Genomic DNA, 19,873 nt, shown 5'->3' on the forward strand with positions numbered 1-19,873 from the left:
AAAAGTCAAAGTATGAAAGAAAAGCATAAGTCAACTCGGTATAATCATGAGACAGGTCCTAGCTGCACATTGCAATATATTGATTCAGTGTTTTCACATGCAGTTAAGTAACTGGGTTATAGTCCGCCTTCTACAGTAACCTGATTTCTTAAACTCTATGTGTACAAGAACGCAAGAGGTAGGGGGATTAGAGACTTTGTGGAAAGCCGGGTTCTTGGCCATATAGACACGTAATAATTTTTTTTAAACAGGATGAAAGATTTTTACACATAGCGATGCATCATTTAAAACTAATGTTAGAAGTCAGACTGAAACTAAAACTGATGAAAAGTAGCCTGTATAAGAATAAATAAGTCCACAGATAACCAGTGGACTGTTAGCAAACATTAGACACATTCACGCTGTAAAGAAAAGCTGTGCATGCTCTCACTACAGACCCTGTCACTGCACCCCATCGGCCCAAAGCCTCTGACACACATACATGTACACACACGTCAGGATCAGTGTATCATAGCTGGTCCAAAACATAAACTGTAAATATAAAAGAACGACACGTCTCCACTTCCTCCCATTGTAGAAAAGTGAAGCCAAAATTTCTTCAAATTTGGCGCAAATGTCCACTTGGACTCAAGGATGAACTGATTAGACTTTGGTGGTCAAAGGTCACTGTGACCTCACAAAACACGTTTTTGGCCATAACTCAAGAATTCATGCTAATTATGACAATTTCGCACAAATGTCTAACAGGATAAAATGATGAGGTGATGACATTTTGGACACATATGGATGTAAACTGCAACTTGACTGGTTGGCGGATGCGTACAACCACAAAGCAGTAATTATAGTTAGTTAAGAAGCAAGAAAAGATTCAGTAGCGTTACAAAAATGTTAATGCTGAGTGAAAATATTATAACATATACAGCTTTGTTTGTAACGTGACTCATTTCAGAGAAGCTCTCATAAACCCACGAGGTCATTAAACCTCACAAACTATAGTGGACACAGCGATACTTCAGCTGAAGTGAAAACTGGAAACAGTTAGAGGAGTTTTATAAACACCATCCTGATGAACTCTGTGCTGTGTGTGTAGGAGGAGTACATGCGGGAGCAGATCCAGTGGCAGCAGCAGCCCTTCAGCCACAACCAGGCCTGTCTCGACCTTATCGCTGCTAAGCCTCATGGGATACTGCGCATACTGGATGACCAGTGCGGCTTCCCTCAGGTACATCCACACTTGTTGAAGTAATCTAAAGTTACAAGGAAATCACTACAAATGAATAATAAACAAAGCTGATATTGATGAAAGTGAGCTGGAAATATGATTGATTCATACAAACAGTACTTGATCAAACCACTAACTCCTTTGGCGAGCATGTGTACTTAAAATGAAGTTAGATGAGATCGCAAGAAACTTTTGAAATCTTACATTATTTAGGTGTATTGTGAAAAAAGGCAACAAATGACAATAACATGATTCAAAATTTTCAATTTTGAGAAGAAATTGAGTTAAACATCTCACTTGTTGGGTTTCTCATAAACCAGGAGTGTATTGTAGCCAGTTCAGATCAATACAAAACTGTCCCACATGCTCACTTAATTGCCTACCTGCCGTTATCTTTATTCCTCGGGGCTCCTAATATAAGAAGCTGACTGAGCTCGTCTTGAGATAAACATTGTTATGAAATGTCTCTGATGCTCCGAGTGGAATATGAACACGGCGTTACATGAGTAACTGACTGAGGCAATCTGCTGAACACACACAGGCGACATGTGTTTGTGCTGTAGAGGTTTAGTTTCCATGGCTCACCAACCATTTACCGTCTCCAATCATCGCCAGGCAACAGACCACACCTTCCTTCAGAAGTGCCACTATCACCATGGAAACAACCCGCTATATGCCAGGCCAAAGATGCCACTGCCAGAGTTCACCCTGAAACACTTTGCTGGGAAAGTCACGTATCAGGTACATTTCTTTCTTTCTTTTTTCCGAAAAACTTTTCCATTTTCACAGTTTTAATATTTGTAACAATTTAAGATGCTTTACAAAAGAAAAGGAAAAACAAACATCAACACAACATGAGAACCAAGTAGGCTATGCATTTCTTACTCTACTGGCTTAAAGGGATCATTTGGATTTTTTCAAGTGGGGTTGTATGAGGTACTTATCCATAGTCAGTGTATTACCTACAGTAGATGACGGTCGGCACGCCCCCAGTTTGGAGAAACAGACAGAAGTACCAGCGCAGGAGCAAAGCAATGTACTGCTGTGGACGGGGACAACAGCAAAATGTATTTTAGACACCTAAAAGAAAGTCCCACCTAAAGAAATCAATATCAGTTTAAGTGTATGCTATATATATTTCGGTTAGTTTGCTTGTGTTATTGAGTGACTTTGGTTTGTCTGGATTCACCAAAGTCACACAGTAGCACAAACAAACTAACCAATCTAGGCAGCGGTAGACCAGAAACTCCTTCAGTGAGGTAAAATTTCTGTTTTTGTCAATGGAGTCTGGTGGCTTTGAAGAGCGTAGATAATAATTTTAGTTCCCTGTTGGAAAGGGCTGTCTGATGGCAAGGTAAAGCAGTGAAAATATACTAAATATAACATACACTTAAACTGATATTGATTGTTTTAGGTGAGCCTTTCTTTTAGGTGGCTAAAATACGTTTTGCTGCTGCCCCCGTCCACAGCAGTACATTGCTTTGCTCTTGTGTCAGTACTCCTGTCTGTTTCTCCAAACTGGGGGGGTTCCGCCCGTCATCTGCTGTTGGTAATACACTGACTATTGATCAGTACCTCATACAACCCCACTTCAAAACACCCAAATTATGCCTTTAATGTCCATGACCTTCTGTTTTAACATCACAATATTTCTTGTATCATCGCCATCTATTGTCTGGGAGGTTCCATTTATAAAGGTTAAACATCTATTATAAATATGTTAATCTTCTCATATGACCAGAAGATGAGGGAATGATTAGCATTCGCGTGCCCACACAATCTCCAACATTGCTGAGTAAGTAAGAAGTTGTTTAGTTTGATAAAAAAAAATGAATATAATTCTTCCATTTCCTAGAATTTGTAAACACGTGTTGTGTTACGCACATAGAATCCAATCTCCCAAAGCCAATCCGCCTCTGATAACAATATCAAATAATAATCTTTGTTTTCAAGATTAAATTTGTTCTTCATTTATTAATACTCTTAAATTCTCCACCTTGGATTGATGTGCACGGGGCTGTTACACGTTTGTTTGTCCACTGTTGAATCCCTGGTTTGAATTTTGTTCTAATGATTTCTGGGTCAGGTGCACAAATTCTTGGATAAGAACTTCGACACGGTCCGCCAGGATGTTTTAGACCTCTTCATCCAGAGCAACAACAGAGTGAGATGTTCAAACACACTTTTTTCTTCTTCCTTACTCTCTCTGTTAGTTTTTCAACATTTACAATAATCCCAATTCTTTGTTCCTCAAGTGATCTTCACTCACATTTTAAATATCATGATTGTTACTCATCTTGTATTATAGTGGTGTGGCAGTATACAATTGCATGTTGTGAGTTGTGCTTTTTACTTTTCTGTTAAGAAATATCCAACAACCTATTTAGTAATTATTGCTTTGAGTTGGAAATGCATTTTTAGTGACTCAGGATTGACTGCTTTGGCTTACCTCTTTGTCCTCTGTGTTGTGTGTGTGTGCGTACAGATGGTATCCAGCCTCTTCTTAAAGCATTCAGAGTCTGCGTCTAACGGCCGCCGCAGCAGCGCGGCTCGTCGTTATCAGGCCAACACGGTCAGCGCAAAGTTCCAGAGTAGCCTGCAGGAGCTGCTGGAGAAGATAGAAAGGTTTGAGTCAAACTTTTAAGCCTTAGGGCAATGTGGAAACCTCTAACACACCTTCATACTGCCTTTTTACTAACATGTTTGCACTATGGAACTGTGATGCTGGAAACTTGAATTTCCCTCGGGATCAATAAAGTTACTATCTATCTATCTATCTAACTAACATCAGGGAAAAAATGGTAAAGTTGCGATTTAAACCGCTCCCTATTTGTCACTGATTAGTGTTATAATTGCCTTCCTCTAGCTCATTTGAGTGTCCAAATTGTAAATCTAAAATCTGGGGCCCTCATACGTTCCCACATTAACTGTCACTTATACTCTGTTAGATGTTGCAAGATGTAGAGAGTCTGTACGATGTGGGACTAAGGAATGAGTGAAATATGGAGTGACACATACTGTATTAAAGCCTTGTGCCTTAAATAGACAATGAGTACTGAGCAATGTGTTGTGCCTTGGCGCACCAATAGACTAAAGTGATTCAAGATCAGTTCTTATAAGCCTCCGATGTCAGTGTTTGAAGGAGCCATTTATCTCGGGAAGATGACTTTTATTTGCTTGATTTGAGCTCAGTCGTGTCTCTTATAGATGAAAAACAGAGGCCTCTGGAGGTCTGTCAGTCTGAAACTGTTTATATGTAGCTTCAACTGTAAAACCCTACCATGCTCTAGCAGTTTCTTACTTAGTTGCTTTTCCTCTCAGTTGGAAAGTTGACTTCCTTGTATGAAGCCTTTATCAAATCGTACATTCATTCATCCATCCGTTGGTTCTCATCTATCTGTGACAGGTGTAACCCTTATTTTGTGCGATGCATCAAGCCAAACCATCATAAGGTAGATTTGCAAGTTGGATGACGTGTGCAGTGTTTTGCATTTAGATAGATCTGTAACATGCAGCTCGTGTATTATGTGTATGTTTATGTGTGTGTGTGTGTGTAGGAGGCAGGAGTGTTTGACATGGAGCTGGTCAACACTCAGCTGCATTACTCGGGCATCATGGAGACCATCCATATCAGGAAGGAGGGTTATCCAATCAGACTGCACTTTCACAGCTTCCTAAAAAGGTCGGTCACTTATTAATCTTCACATTGAGGACAAGTGTAAGCTCTAATTGAACCATGTGAGCTAAAATATGGTGCAAACTGTCTCAGTCTCCTGTTCAGCTTCCTTTCCTAAAAAGAATTGTTTCTGTTCCTTTTACCACTCACAACCTTCAGTTTGTCAAAATTGAATTATTGTCTTTTTCTGGCGAGAGCACAATCCACACACCAGTTTCTTCATGCTGAAATAACCATCTGGCACTTGCCAACCAAGTGAAAGCAGCTGAAACTAATTGATCTCACAGCACCTCCGACCACTGGCTGCCAAAGTATTGTGGCTTATAGTATTGCAGAAAAACAGTTTGAGAGTCCAACATTCACAGCCAATTAGATCCACGCCAAAACTACTAAATACAAACAGACACTTAAAGGAATACTTCACCCACAAAGTGACCATTTTTGCATCAATTACTCACCGCATGTTACCTTGAACTCTTGAATTTCTTTTCTCGCATGCCTTCACAGTGAACGGAGAATCAATAAACGGAGTAAATCCTTGATGAATTGAAGTAAATGGGCACCGCCTTTAACAACAGCAAAACTATATGAAAACATCCTTTTACGAACTGTCACACAACTTGTGCAAAGTAAAAACATTGTTTTCCTATGATACGGCACGCACTCCTCTCTTGCACCGCACATCGCGTCTTTATAGCGTTTTTTAGGTGCGCATATAAATTCAAATATTCTCACCTTTCCAGCGTCAACGGAGTCGCCCTGCTCTCAGGCAGCCAATCAAATCAAGACTGGCGTACTCGCCGATACCCGATACCGAATTTTGGGCAGTATCGGACGCATTTCGGATACTGTTATCGGTATCGGAACAACTCTAGGGACTAGCTAGCCAGCTAGTTAGCTGTTGGACTGTAAGAGGGAAAGGGGAATTCATATTTATCTCATGTTGTGATAGTTTCATGTAGGCTACTGTATTTGAGAGAGAGAGACAGAGAGAGAGAGAGAGAGAGAGAGACCACATTTTCCTGTTAATCACATTTGATCGCCTTGTTGCAAGCACACAGCCCCGCTCCACAGATGCACCGCTGTTTTGCCCAACAAGCTTTGCCAAGGCGTTTTTGAAGCAGCCACGCCTGCAGTGACAGATCTCTGTGTGATCGGCCCCAAGTCTTGTTTATTCAGTTGTATGCATAAACAGTCTCACGCTTGCACAGGCACGCTACTCGTCCCTGCGAGTCCGATGTGTTTTAAATAGTACGTTTTTTAGCAAAGATGCATGTGTTCATGAAGTAGTGAGCATACGACTGGATAAATGAAACTTGGATTAAACTGCACGAGTTGTGTGAGAGTTTGTTAACGGATGTTTTGATATAGTTTTGCTGTTGTTAAACACTGCCCCCATTTACTTCAATTCATCAAGACTTTTCCCAATTTTTTGATTCTTCGCTCACTGTGGGGGCATGCGAAAAAAGCTAGGTTTTCTTTAAGAATTCAAGGTAGCACGGGGTGAGTAATTGATATACAAAAGGTAAATTTGTGAGTCAAGTATTCCTTTAACTACCAAAACTCAGAATACCTAGAATCCCAGTTAACCTCACACTACAGTAGGTCTCTAACAATTTCACATTCACTCACACAGAGACATGTTGCAGTTTTGGATTTCCCTGATCCTTGTTCACATTTACTCCACCATTCATATTTGATTATCACTTTTAGATTTGTGTGTGAACATGCACAGGTACAAAGCCCTGCTCTGCCTGGAAGATCCTCCGCCTGCAGACGGAGAAAACTGTGTCACCATGCTCCACAGGCTTGGACCGGTCAAGAACGGCTCTTATCAGCTGGGAGTCAGTAAGGTGAGCTCTCTCAGTAACATACACAAAATAAGATCAAATGAAGCATACATAGGAAATCAATACTGAGATTCTGTGATTTATGTGTGTTAGATATTCCTGAAAGAGGAGCTGTATCAGCTGTTGGAGGGGAAGCGTGACCGCGTGCTGAACATCGCCGCCATGACGCTGCAGAAATACACTCGCACATGTTTTGTCCGCAAGAACTTTGCCAAGTTGCGGCGGCGTGTGACCCTGTTCCAGACTCGCTGCAAAGGCTACCTGGCCAGGTAATGTTCACCTGAGTTCAACATCAACTTACATTTAAAGGGTAACTTTGGTATTTTTCAACCTGGACCCTATTTTCCCATGTTTTTATGTCTAAGTGACTAATAGTTACAATAATTTCTGAAATTGGTCCAGTATTGAGGGAGAGCGCTTTAGACGGCAGCTGCTCGCAGGCTGCAATATGGTGCTATTGGGGCAAGCTGACACCGTCATTTACGTCCACTACAAGTGCTTGTTTTTGCCATGACAGGCATGAAATTGTTATTATAATTGTCTGACATTATGGAAAGAGTCTCGCTCAAGGAGAAGTCTCGTTGTGAAATCTGGCGAGGTGACGTGTTTCTCATTATGTGTATCATTTTTATTTTGTCATATGGATTGTCTATGTTGTATTTTCATTATGTTGTTACTCTGTACACACAAGATCTATTGCACGTCTGTCCATCCTGGAAGAGGGATCCCTCCTCTGTTGCTCTTCCTGAGGTTTCTTCCATTATTTTTCCCTGTTAAAAGGGTTTTTTGGGTTACGTTTTTCCTCATCCGATGAGAGGGTCATATGTCATATCCTATACAGATTGTAAAGCCTCCTGAGGCAAATTTGTGATTTGTGATATTGGGCTATACAAAAAAAACTTGACTTGACTTGACTTGACTTGACTTGACTTGACTTGACTTGACTTGACGTGTTGCTGGAAGACGACGGTGGAATAGTGGAATACATCCATGGTGGAAACATGAGTGTCAGCTGAGCAGAGTTTGTTGTGTTGGAGTACAGAAATCGTAGCTTAGTGTTATCTAAAAGATTTTCAATGTCATGGCTGGATATTTAGATGATTTCCACAATGTGGATGAGGCCAGAGTATACAGATATTCAGATTTCACAACGAGACTTCTCCTTGAGCGGGACTTGGACAAAATAACAAACAGACCGGATCAAGAGAAAGGTAAGAAAAACATTTTCTTTTAGTGAACATAACGTTACATTGACACTGCTCACTTGCCCTCACAGCTCGTTTCACAGCTGCGAGTTATAATGTTAACCCTCAATACTGGACCAATTAAAAAAATGATCGTCCCCATTAGTCACATAATAAGTTTGCACACTTGGACTGGGGCTGGCAATTCATCCTGGTGCTGAGGTTGAAAACCACTCGAATCATCAGTCTTTTAATGGAAGTTGACTCTTCGGAGCTTTAGCTTTCTTTAATGGGCAGCACCCTGTCCTGCTTGAGTCTGGAGTTTCATTCTTGAGCTTGGCAATTTAGACTGAAGTGTTTGGTTTCCAAGAGCCAAATGGGTCAAAGCTTATCACAGATAACCTGCTTCTTTTGTCCTTCATGTGAGGAGACAGGGTCAGAGGATTCAGGCCATGCTCATCCGTCAAAGGTGATAGATTTCTATCTCTCTGCCAGTCTGTCAAAACCCGGAGACATGCTGGAGATTTGCGTTTTATTTCAATGCGTAAAACGTCACTAACTGGCGTAATGAGGGCACTAAAATGGCAATAAACGCAAGGTCAAACCTTTTGAATCTGTAATAATACTTCAGGGATCGCTGGTTGCGCTTTGATGAATTTAGGCAAATTACACTTCATGCACAGAAACTATCACTAACTCTATAAGTGTGACTAAGACAAATCTCGCTACACCGATTGTGCTGTCTGTTCTAACTGCTGTGATTGACGTTATAGTAAAATGTCAGACTTAAGAAGTGAAACGTGCCAACTCCTTCAACGTCTTTTTCTTCTCTTATCTGCATGAATAATCCGTCTTCCTTTGTTAACGCTCTTCCTGAACAGAAAAAAGTTTGCTCTGAGGAGGAAGTACCTCATCAGGATCCGCTCCGTCGTGCTGCTCATCATCAACCGCCAGCGCTACATGAGGGTATGGCACACAGCGTCTGTGTCATCTGCAGTATTTCTAAAATGAATTTTTAAAAAATGAACAAATGTGTGAAGTGTGATACTGTTGTCTTTCTGTCAGACAGTGGTGGAGCCTGCAAGGAAGGCAGAGGAGGTGAGTTAGGGTGCGGAATAAAGTGTCTGAGAGGAAGCAGAGGCAAACTGAGAGAAAAAGAGGAAGATTCAGCATCAGTGTGTAATATACGTGTTTGTGTATGTGTGTGTGTTTGCAATGTGTGTAGGATCGCATCAACAGGGAAGTGGTGAATGTGACAACGCTGCCTATCCCTGCTGAGCTGGCAGTTCTGCTACAGGCGGCTTCAGGTGTGTGCACACACACACACACATATATACAACACACTGATCTGCAGTCAGGTTGTGTCATAAATAAACTTCCATCAACAGATGTGTTCCACCTTGTTTGCAGGTATTTCGTATTTCTGTGGTGACACTTGGCCTGCTGTCTGTGTGTGTGTGTGTGTGTGTGTGTGTGTGTGTGTGTGCGTGCGTGCGTGCGTGCGTGCGTGCGTGCGTGCGTGCGTGCGTGCGTGCGTGCGTGCGTGTGTGTGCAGGTGGTGAAGAGCTGCATTCGGACTGCTTGGCGGTGGTCCAGGCTCCAAAGGTTCAGGTTGACCCCCAGCTGACCCTGCCCCTGGATATCAACAACTACCTCATGACGCACTACATCCGGGCCATATTTAGGGTAAACACACACACACAGAAAACACACACAGAAAATCTTAACGGGAACTGTCTGAACACATGAATAAAACATACACTCATTGACCTTGGTGAACTTGATTGGACCACAGACTGTGTATATATAGATGGACAATGTGTCTGTACTTCCTCTCACTGTACAGAAGTGAAGCCAAAATATCCCGGATACGGGAGCGCCCATCTTGAGATTTTGACGTCATTTGGAGCCAGAGTCTGCGCAGTAGTGATTGGGGGGTCTGGAGCCGCGGTATCGAGGTCCCGCCCACACACCCTCCTGAGCCAATCATGAGCAGAGCACGGCCACAGCTTGTTAGCGTGAGCCACCTAGCTGCTACGTTAGCACCACGGTAGCTGTTTGGCCTAGAAAGACACAACAACTAACATTAATATCTCTATAATTACATTTATGATCAAACTGACACATGTTCTATTACACAGACTTGTGACGGTTATGGAAAGTTACAGTTGCATCTCCTCTCTCATATAATCCCCGAGCCTCCGGCTGCGACTACTTCACTCAGAGCAGCTGTCAATCATGACGTCTCAATCCCTTTTCATAGCATCAAATAACTCATTAAAACCAAACTTATCAGAAAAATGAACACTTGAACATACATCAGCGTGATAAGAACTACCTAAAATGACAAAAAACATCTTTGGGAAAAACTTATTTGACATGTATGTTGCTCATGTCCCATCTGCTAACATGGAGGAGGCGGGCTCTATGACCTATACTGCAGCCAGCCACCAGGGGGCGATCCAGATGTTTTGGCTTCACTTTTGTCGAGCTGGCATGTCGTCCATCTTTATATACAGTCTATGGATTAGAGCCAGGACAATGTTGTTGCAGCTCTCCATCCATATAACTATTTAAACACTCAATGTGTATAATCAATTGTAAGCAGTGTGTGTGTGTGTGTGTGTGTGTGTGTGTGTGTGTGTGTGTGTGTGTGTGTGTGTGTGTGTGTGTGTGTGTGTGTGTGTGTGTGTGTGTTGTAGGAGCCGTTGTTTGGGATGCTGACAGCCCCGCTGGAGAGTTCACTGATTCGAATGGATGAGGAGCTAAAACAAGGAGCTCTGAACGTTTTCATTCTGGTAAGTGTTGCATTCACATGCATTCAGCTGGAGTTTCCCAGCGTTGAACTTGATTTTACCACCATGATTTGTCAGTTAAAACCTCTCTGGTAATTTTGGAGAGCCTTTATGTGATTGTTTTTCTAATATACATCGTGTACATGTGTACAGTTCATACTGTACATGCAAACACATAAAAAAATCAATGATCCAGGCTATTCTCACAGTAAGATATATCTATATATTTCAAGCAGGTGTAAGCATAATGTGAAAAGCTAAGACTAAGGACCTCTAGGAAAGCTTTAAAATCTTTATAGGTGTAATTTCACTTGTAGGGCTAAAGTATGTTTTGTAAATGCCTTTGCTTTTGATAGATACTAAGATTTATGGGTGACCCAAACTTGAATGGGGCTCAGGAGAATCTCTTTGGGAACTACATCATCCAGAGAGGACTTGCTAATCCCAGCCTCCGAGATGAGATCCTGGCTCAGGTAGCCAATCAGGTGAGGCCCAGCTCGTTGTCCTAGCCGGTGGGATAGAAATGAAAGCCCAAAATGAGACAGAATCTTTCACCTGTTGTTGCACATGATCTTTTTACTTTCTCCTCTCTTCCATTAGGTGTGGAGGAATCCGAACATTTTGAATTCAGAGCGTGGTTGGCTCCTCCTGTCTTCCTGTCTCTCTGCCTTCCTGCCCTCTCAGAGGCTGACCAAGTACCTGCTGAAGTAAGAAAAACAGTGGAATATGTTTACTGCATTTGGAAATGGCTATGCAATAATTATACTGTACTGTTTATTACCTGCTTTTCTGTGCATGCCTGTGATCGTTGCACATGACCTCAGTGCTTGTTTGCATCTCTTGGGCTTGGTGTTGTTGTAGGTTTGTGTCAGACTACGGGCCGGAGGGCTACGACTGTGTGTGTCAGCACCGTCTGCTTCAAGCTCTGCAGCGGTTGAATGTCGGGCCAGAGTACGTCCGGACGTACCCGCCCTGTCTACTGGAGTGGACCGCCAATCGCAAGAGAGCTCACACTGTTCTGCACATACACTGTTTTGATGGTGAGAACACACACACACACACAACACGTTACTCAAGAGTGGTTTATTCCAGATTTTATATTCAGCACTAGTTGCAAAATTTTGGATGGATAGAAATGAGAGAGCAACTCTTGACTCAACATCTGCAGTTAAGTGCCCTTGAGAAAAGCACTAGACCACCATCTGCATCTGTAGTTAAGAATGTGTGTTACGATTGGTCTAAATCACAGGCTGCAGCGCTGCACAACGCTTAAATATGCAGATCACATTATAAACACAGAGCAGTAATATGTGTCAATGTCAAAGTAATGTGTATTATACACGTGAAACCTATTGATTTTGACCCAACCTCACCTTTCCGTGTTAGTTTGTTTTTACCTGAGCTCAGTCAGTGTGTGCACTATCCAGCACGGAAGAGTTATCTGTCTCTCATTTCCTCCTCTCATCCAGCTAATCTGTCCTCTGGCCTTTTGGCAAGTCTACTGAGGATTAGACACCTGATAGCCACTCTGGTTCACTGGCTCTGTTTGTGTCTGTTTGTTGATGCTGCTGTCTGTGTAAACCTTCATAGACAGAAAGGAGAGAGTGCTACAAACTTTGTTTTCATAACCTGATTGAAACGCCTCTTATCCATAGTCAGTGACATCAGTAACGCACAGGAGCAAAGCAATGTACTGCTGTGGAAAGGGGGCAGAAGCAAAATGTATTTTAACCACCTAAAACAAAAAGGCTCACCTAAAAAAATCAATATCAGTTTAAGTGTATGCTATATTTAGAATATTTTCACCGCTTTACCTTGCCGTCAGACATCCCTTTCTGTCGGGGAACTGAAGCCGTTATCTATGCTTTGGTGAATCCAAAGTCGCACAATAACACAGACAAAGAGACTTTGAAGAGAACATAGATGATATAACGCCTTCAGTTTCCCGTCAGACAGCCCTTTCTGACCGGAAGGTAAAACTGTGAAAATATTCTAAATATAGCATACACTTTAAGGGACTGCTTGTAACTTTTTAAGCGTGTAAATGTACCGGGTCGGGATCCCATGCGCGCTTGCATATGCGCGCTCGCGTGTGGCCGGAGTCACTTCTCCACTGCCTGCTTGCCTTCACTCACACAGCGCGCGTTCTCGCTGTCTCGCTCCACCTCTAGAATATCTAGTGAATGTACAGTGGACGTTTGTGCAAAAATAACTGCTGCAGCTCCTCCAGACCAACAGAGGTTTCCCGTGTCTTGTGAAGTGACGGGGCTCCGCAGCGAGAAACGTTATCGCCTCCGACCGGGTGGCGGTGTCGGAGACAATAACGTTTCTCTTCCTGCTTCAGCCCCGGCACCGACCCGCTTTTGCTGAAGCAGGAAGCGCCAACACTAGGATCAGCATTGATTCATGGAGAGACCTTCGTCTGGTCAGCTAACATTACTGCCAAGCAGGTGAAATATAGAGTGATATTGTGGTTTTAGTTGACGTGTGTCGCCTCACTGTTTTGAGCGATGCTCGTTCAGGTATATTTAGAGCGAGCAAGCGCGAGCCCAACGCTGACTTTCGTTGACTTAACGGCCACAGGTGTCGCTGTTAACAAGCATTTCAAGTTACAAATAGTCCCTTTTAACAAACTGATACTGATTTTTTTAGGTGGGCCTTTCTTTTAGGTGGCTAAAATACGTTTCGCTGCTGCTCCCGTCCACAGCAGTACATTGCTTTGCTTCTGTGCAGAAAGTCCTGTCTGTTTCTCCAAACTGGGGGCGCGCTGACTGTCCTCTACTGTAGGTAATACACTGATTATAGATAAGTACCTCAGACAACCTCACTTCAAAACATCCATACTATCCCTTTAATGCATTAAAAGATGAAAAAAACAACCCACATCATTTCAAAGTGGTCCGTTTTGTTGAGTTACTGCTGTGCATCAGAGGCTATTTGTCTATCTAAAGTGTTGTCTTTTCTCCTCCAGGTGTGTCCTTCCTGTGTCCTCTACACTCCTGGACAACAGGAGAAGAAATGGCCAAAGACATCTTACAACACAGGTATCATATTAGTGTAAAACACAGACACTAAATACATGGATTGGATTACAGAGAGAAGTTATAATTAAGAAACTAAATGTAACGTTTAGGCGGAGCTGTTACATCATGTTTTTAGATGTGAGCATATTTTTGTGTGCATTGTTGTATTTTGTGTGTGTGTGTGTGTGTGTGTGTGTGTAGGGGTGTGGTGGAGGGCCGTCGAGGCTGGTCGGTGCTGCTGAAGGAGCCGGCTCAGTGGGTGGAGCTGGAGGGCTCAGACTACGTTCTGGACTTGATGTCGGACCTGGAGCTTCCTGCTGACTTCCCCAAACACAGCAGCTACTTCATCATCTCTGCACAGGAACCAACCAGAGTGCGGCGCAACGCCAGCATGTAGACACACATTTACTCTATTATTATACTTTAGTACAATTGTTAGGTACTTGTACTTTACTTGAGTATTTCCATTTTATGCTACTTTATACGTCTAGTCATCTCTGAGGGAAATATTGTACTTTTTACTCGACTACATTTGTCTGACATCTGTAGTTACTTTTCAGATGAAGATTTCACATTGAGAAACATACGATGTGTTTTTAAAATACAATACAAACCCCTTTACAAAAATGCAGTTTCTACTCGGGGCCCCTTGTCACAGGTTTCAGATGTCTATGAGTTGTTAGCAGCATCTAAACCTCGTAGATGGTTTTATTTAAGTAACTGTTTGAGGCCCAAAGAGATCAAATTATCCAAGAATTCACAAAAGAAAAAAAATATGAGTTACATTTTTGAAGCAGAAGTTTGATTTTCTTCTTTGCTACCCCATTAATCATCTCATAACCCCTCAGATTTATCTCGTGACCCTTTGAAGGGGATCTGACCGCCGGACTAAACTACCTAACTGTATATAAAGTAGTAAAAACTAGCTTCACCAGCTACAAGTTAAATGTTACTTATGCATTGATGCATTAATATTGACAGTCTAATAATGTTATGTGATTAGCATTAGTCACATGGGCAAAGTGCTTTTACTTTTGATACTTTAAGTACATTTTGCTGATTATGTACTTTTACTGAAGTAAAGGTTTTGAGTATGTCTTCAACCACTGCCAGGTTGGTTTGAAGTGGCAATCAGTAAGACTTCAGTCCTGGTTGATTTGGCGACACTCCTGTTTACTGGTGGTCACAGTCAATGTGTTTCAACACTACAGGTCCTACAATACTGGGGGCAACGAAACAAACTATTGCTGTTTTTAAAAAACAGGTCAGGCAATCACTGGCCTTTTTCCACCATTCTGTGGGCAACTGTGATTTGCTCTTCTGCTGCTCACAGCATGAACAGCGAAAGTGAAAGTAGTTGGTTATCTCGATGAGAAGTTGGCGTTGTGCAGCCTGTCGCCTGCAGCTCTTCATCCAACAGCTCACTGTGGCTGCTACTTCTTGTTCCATTACTCCCTGCAATGTTTAAAAATGATCCACTGTCAAAAAAATGACGGAAATTATTGTAGTCTTGTTTTGTAGACGGAGCATTTTTGATGAACGATACAGCTTCAGTGTCAAGCTCACTGACAAATATGTTTGTTGCATTTCCTGTGAAAGACGACTTGTGTTACACCAGCTACTGTAAATGTGTTTAATGTGAATCTGCAGCAGTAGGAAATGTTCGCTTTGCATTAGCAGTTCATAATACTGCAAATATATAAATATTGTAATACTTTCATCAGTGGGCCATAGGCTCAATCACCATTGTGTTACCGCCTAGTGAATAACAGACATTTATTTAAATGAAAATCTTCCACATTATTATGATTATAAGTGCTGATGAAGAGTTTTTATTGTTTTACAGAAGCCTGTTGGGTGGTGGATTTGACATGAAGGGTGATTTCATGTCTTCAACCATACCAGGCTCTGATGGGCAAGGTACACATTAAGGCATAAACATATGAAGACTGAAACGCATTGACTTTGATTACAGTAGACGATGAAGTGCTCTCTTCCTCTCTCCTCCTTCTGCTCACAGACTTGGAGCCTCAGAGAGGGATGGATCGTTATCTTGACAGCCTGTTTGACCCCGTACTGTCTGAGGGAACTGGAGTAAGTTACATAACTCACTCACACTGACACACTTGACCACCTGAGAGGGGAAACCTCCGTTAACTATTCACTCTCAGTTACTGTAACAGGTCGTGTAAAGCTCTATTTGTTTATTTTTAGCACGCCAGTGAACCTACATCATAACGAGTATTCTCCTTTAAATGACTGAAGCCGTACATTTTAATAACTACACCGCCTGGTTACATATTATTCCATATACTTTTTTGGCATAACAGAGGAAGGGAAGAGGAAAATTAGTAAATATATTAAAACATAAATTTAAAAGAAGAAGAAAAAGAACATGTAACATTTTATAATAACCATCATTAATAAACCATCATAAATGGTAAATTGATAGTTAATTAAACTTTAATTAATAGTTATTTTACTTTTCACAAACAATTAAATGATAATATGTTAATAATCATTAGTAATGTTATAATGTTATTTTATCATTAGTTTGTGTAATATGAAGTTTATAAATTTAATTATGATTTACCATTTAAATTATGATTACATTAGCAAACTATCAACAGTTTATTGTTGCACACATTATAACATTTTAAATACTTAATAAAGTATTTGTTAATGATTACAAAATGATTTGTAAACCTTTAACACATTGTTTATAATCCAATTATTAACCATTGACAAACTATCTAAATAATGTTTATAGACGCTTTACAAAGTATTTATTAAGCATTTAACAAGGTATTATAATCACCAGTTGCAACTTTATAATTGCCATCCACATAATGTTTATAGACGGTTCACAAACCCATTATCAACCATTAACAAGGTGTTAAAAATCTGGTCCATCTGTCTATGTAATGTTTATAGATGGTTTACAAACGATTTCTTAAAGGTTTACAAATCATTTGGTAATCAATAACAAATACTTAATATTGTATATAAAATGTTATAATGTGTGCAACAATACACTGTTAAAATTACAAATTAAATTAAATTATAGCATCACTACTCATTTTTAAACAGTATAAATTATCATTTCATTGTTTGTCAACAGTACAATAACTATTAACTAAAGTTTAATTAACTATCAATTTACCATTTATTAATGATGGGTATTATAAAGTGTTACCTAGCAGGGATATGTATAAACTAAAAACAAGCAACACTACTAATAATGCAGTAATAAAATAAACAAAAGGAAGGGAAGGAGCTTCTTGTCATTCACACACTGAATAACAGTCACACAATCACATGACAAATTCTGTCAATAAACATATGAACAGTACAGACGCAGCGGTTTCTACAGATCTGAGTCCTCTTTTTTTTCCAGGCTAATCCCCTCAGCTGTGAAACCAGTCTTTAGGCCCTCTCAGTCCCAGATTTTATAAAATAAGACACATTTTATTTATTTAATCATCAGTGAGATTAACATCTCTTTTCCAAGAGACACCTGAGAACAAGAAACACAAACAGCAAAACAGAAACAACACAAATACACGATAATCATGAATTAAAAACAGTTTCAAGAATCATAAAAAATACATCAGATAATAAAGCTTTAAAATCTCCAAGGGAAATTCAAGATTCTAGTTTAAGGGCAGTTTTAAAGGGTGGATGGTACCTGAAAGCAGTTTTGCCAACATTAGTGCATACACAGGGGATAGCTCAGGTAGGTCTAAGTAGTTACCAGATCATGTGCTGTAGTTACCAGATTCGTCGTAGTTTGCAGCCATTGTTTCAAATATGGTCCTTTATCTGTAATCTGGAGACTCAGTGTACATTTCCGGGTACAGTGCAGTAGAATACGCAGTAAGAGTATGCCTGCTCACATGTTTTTTTAGTAGTATGAACCAAGCCTAATGCACATGTAAACACAAGCAGTATAAACTATATGACAGTTTCTCTTTAAGACTAGTTCCTCATTGTATATTTAGCAGTTTGGGCAGCAGTAAAACACCTATGTCAGCTCGGTTATGATGCATTACCCACCGCAAACGTCGTACTTGTTGATTGAGTTAAATCCGTGCGTATTTAGTCTGGCCAATGTGGCAGTGAATGCTGCTGGCCATGTTGGATCTATCAGTCTTCAGCTGGGACGGCGACATGCTGAATGTCATCCATGCTATCGGATGTGGCTGACAGGAATTAGCATGTATCAGATGTGTTCTACAGACCTCTCCCGCCCAGCAACCTATTACGTTACCCAGTTACCGTAACTGTCACGGCGACTAGATCGCCACGGTGATTTCCCACCCAGGCAACGCGGGGATCTGCTTACGAGGAACTGACACTCTGGCAAATGAAGGGCTTACTATTTAATGAGACATGGCCTATAAACACACACACACACTGCTGTGGATTTATGGGTCAGTGGCTGATTTCTGATGGAACGGCTGCTCCCATACAGTAAGGGGGATTCCTCTGAACTGGCAGTCAGAAAGTGCTCTGATTACACAAGTAGTTTTTTATCCTTCTGTGTGTTTCTCTTGCACTTCTGTTGATATCTACACTCACAAATGCAGCGATTTAAGGAATATCTGGCTTACAAAGCTGCTATGAAAGGGTTGTAGTTTGCTCTGTCACAGAGGACAGTAGGCGTCGTCAGCTTGGTTAGAAATGGATTACAATGGGGACCAGAGTCACTACGAAAAAATTAACAAAAAAAACATGTCAATGTATTTCTAAATGCACTACTTCCATGATATGTTATCACCTCCTCATAGCCCCGAATCACCACTGAATATAGTATTTTTAGTGATTTGTTAGTGACAGTTCTTTGGAGTTGAACACACAGATCAGCTGTAGAGAAGTGGTTTGGTTTTGAGACTTTTGTGTTAAGACTCTGGGTTTCCATTAGACTCTATTATAACTGCAGTAAAACCAGTCTAAAGCTGAATACAGCTGCTGTTCCCCCTGAAGGAGCAAACTATACACCTGTCAGAGGTAAGGCTGGGTGTCATATGACCTTTTTTTTATACGATACCAGAGTTTGATACCAAAATAATACTTTTTTAGATGCCTTACTTTAAAGGAGCAGTGTGTAGGATCTGGCGGCATCTAGCGGTGAGGTTGCAGATTGCAACCAACTGAAACTTCTCCCGTGTATATAGTATAAGCGAGTCTTAAAGTGCATCTTTGGATGGATGGGAAAACCAACACTGAATGGAAATGCTATTGACTCTTATATCAGCCATCATATACGTTGATACTGATAAATCAGTTTGATACCAGCCTGCATTCATGTTGTAATCTTATGTTCAGTCCTAAAGTCTGTCTGTCTGTCCAAACAGGAAGTGGAATCAGCTGCAGGACTGTCCAGCAGGATGAAAGGGGCTGGGGGAGTTGGAGGAGGGTGGCAACAGCAAGGCCAGTCAACCGGCCCCCCACCTCCACCTGGAGGTCAGTCAGAAACACCGGCTCTGTCCGAAATCACTCCCTGGTTCACTCCTTCACTATTTTCTGCTTAATAAACACTCGATAGTTTAGTGAATGTAGTAAATCATGTCGTCACTGACAGGTGTAGCGCCGCACAACTTGAATTTTTCCATCTATGAAATCCAACAGAGGGCTTTCTACATAGCATACATTTTACACTCAAATAAAATAGCAGGCAGTAGATAAAGTGCACTATAAAGTATATGGAGTCATTTGAACATAGCCACAGACTCTCACACACTGAGAAACATCAGTATCTCAGTAAATCATTGTGTAATAAAGCAAACACACTGAAAATCTGAAATTTGACGTGTGTGTGTACGTGTGTCCACAGCTGTGAGAGTCCTTCCCGTGGGAGGCGTGATGTCGCCTCCTGTTGCTGCCGTGGCACCTGTAACACCTGGTTCGTATCAAGTGTGAAGAGAAATATGAGGAAAAAAAACCTCATCAAACATAATTTCCATCCCTCCTTCCTGTTTACTGTGTTTCTCCTCCAGATGCCCAGCAGGCTGCTTTGGCCCAGCAGCAGCAGGCGATCATGAACCAGCAGGCCATCATCATGGTAAACCCTCCGTCTGGATCTTGCGTCTGTTTATTTGTTCCAGCGTTTTGGAATTAATG

General features: G+C 41.2%; 1 protein-coding gene across 1 annotated transcript in view; it reads left to right on the forward strand.

Moving 5' to 3' along the window:
• Positions 1 to 19,873, forward strand: part of myo15ab (myosin XVAb) — a 70,700-nt gene that overhangs the window by 30,492 nt on the left and 20,335 nt on the right. The window contains exons 22-44 of the mRNA XM_074629692.1: positions 1,091 to 1,222; positions 1,838 to 1,963; positions 3,309 to 3,386; positions 3,708 to 3,847; positions 4,629 to 4,674; positions 4,780 to 4,904; positions 6,634 to 6,751; positions 6,842 to 7,017; positions 8,814 to 8,898; positions 8,998 to 9,030; positions 9,158 to 9,239; positions 9,488 to 9,618; positions 10,635 to 10,730; positions 11,084 to 11,212; positions 11,328 to 11,434; positions 11,589 to 11,767; positions 13,699 to 13,771; positions 13,952 to 14,143; positions 15,597 to 15,670; positions 15,771 to 15,844; positions 19,108 to 19,216; positions 19,587 to 19,655; positions 19,750 to 19,814. Of these exons, the coding sequence (XP_074485793.1) occupies positions 1,091 to 1,222; positions 1,838 to 1,963; positions 3,309 to 3,386; positions 3,708 to 3,847; positions 4,629 to 4,674; positions 4,780 to 4,904; positions 6,634 to 6,751; positions 6,842 to 7,017; positions 8,814 to 8,898; positions 8,998 to 9,030; positions 9,158 to 9,239; positions 9,488 to 9,618; positions 10,635 to 10,730; positions 11,084 to 11,212; positions 11,328 to 11,434; positions 11,589 to 11,767; positions 13,699 to 13,771; positions 13,952 to 14,143; positions 15,597 to 15,670; positions 15,771 to 15,844; positions 19,108 to 19,216; positions 19,587 to 19,655; positions 19,750 to 19,814 (2,439 nt within the window). The remainder of the gene's footprint in view (positions 1 to 1,090; positions 1,223 to 1,837; positions 1,964 to 3,308; positions 3,387 to 3,707; positions 3,848 to 4,628; positions 4,675 to 4,779; positions 4,905 to 6,633; positions 6,752 to 6,841; positions 7,018 to 8,813; positions 8,899 to 8,997; positions 9,031 to 9,157; positions 9,240 to 9,487; positions 9,619 to 10,634; positions 10,731 to 11,083; positions 11,213 to 11,327; positions 11,435 to 11,588; positions 11,768 to 13,698; positions 13,772 to 13,951; positions 14,144 to 15,596; positions 15,671 to 15,770; positions 15,845 to 19,107; positions 19,217 to 19,586; positions 19,656 to 19,749; positions 19,815 to 19,873) is intronic.

This window comes from Sebastes fasciatus, chromosome 3, assembly GCF_043250625.1.
Source record: "Sebastes fasciatus isolate fSebFas1 chromosome 3, fSebFas1.pri, whole genome shotgun sequence".
Classification (NCBI taxonomy): domain Eukaryota; kingdom Metazoa; phylum Chordata; class Actinopteri; order Perciformes; family Sebastidae; genus Sebastes; species Sebastes fasciatus.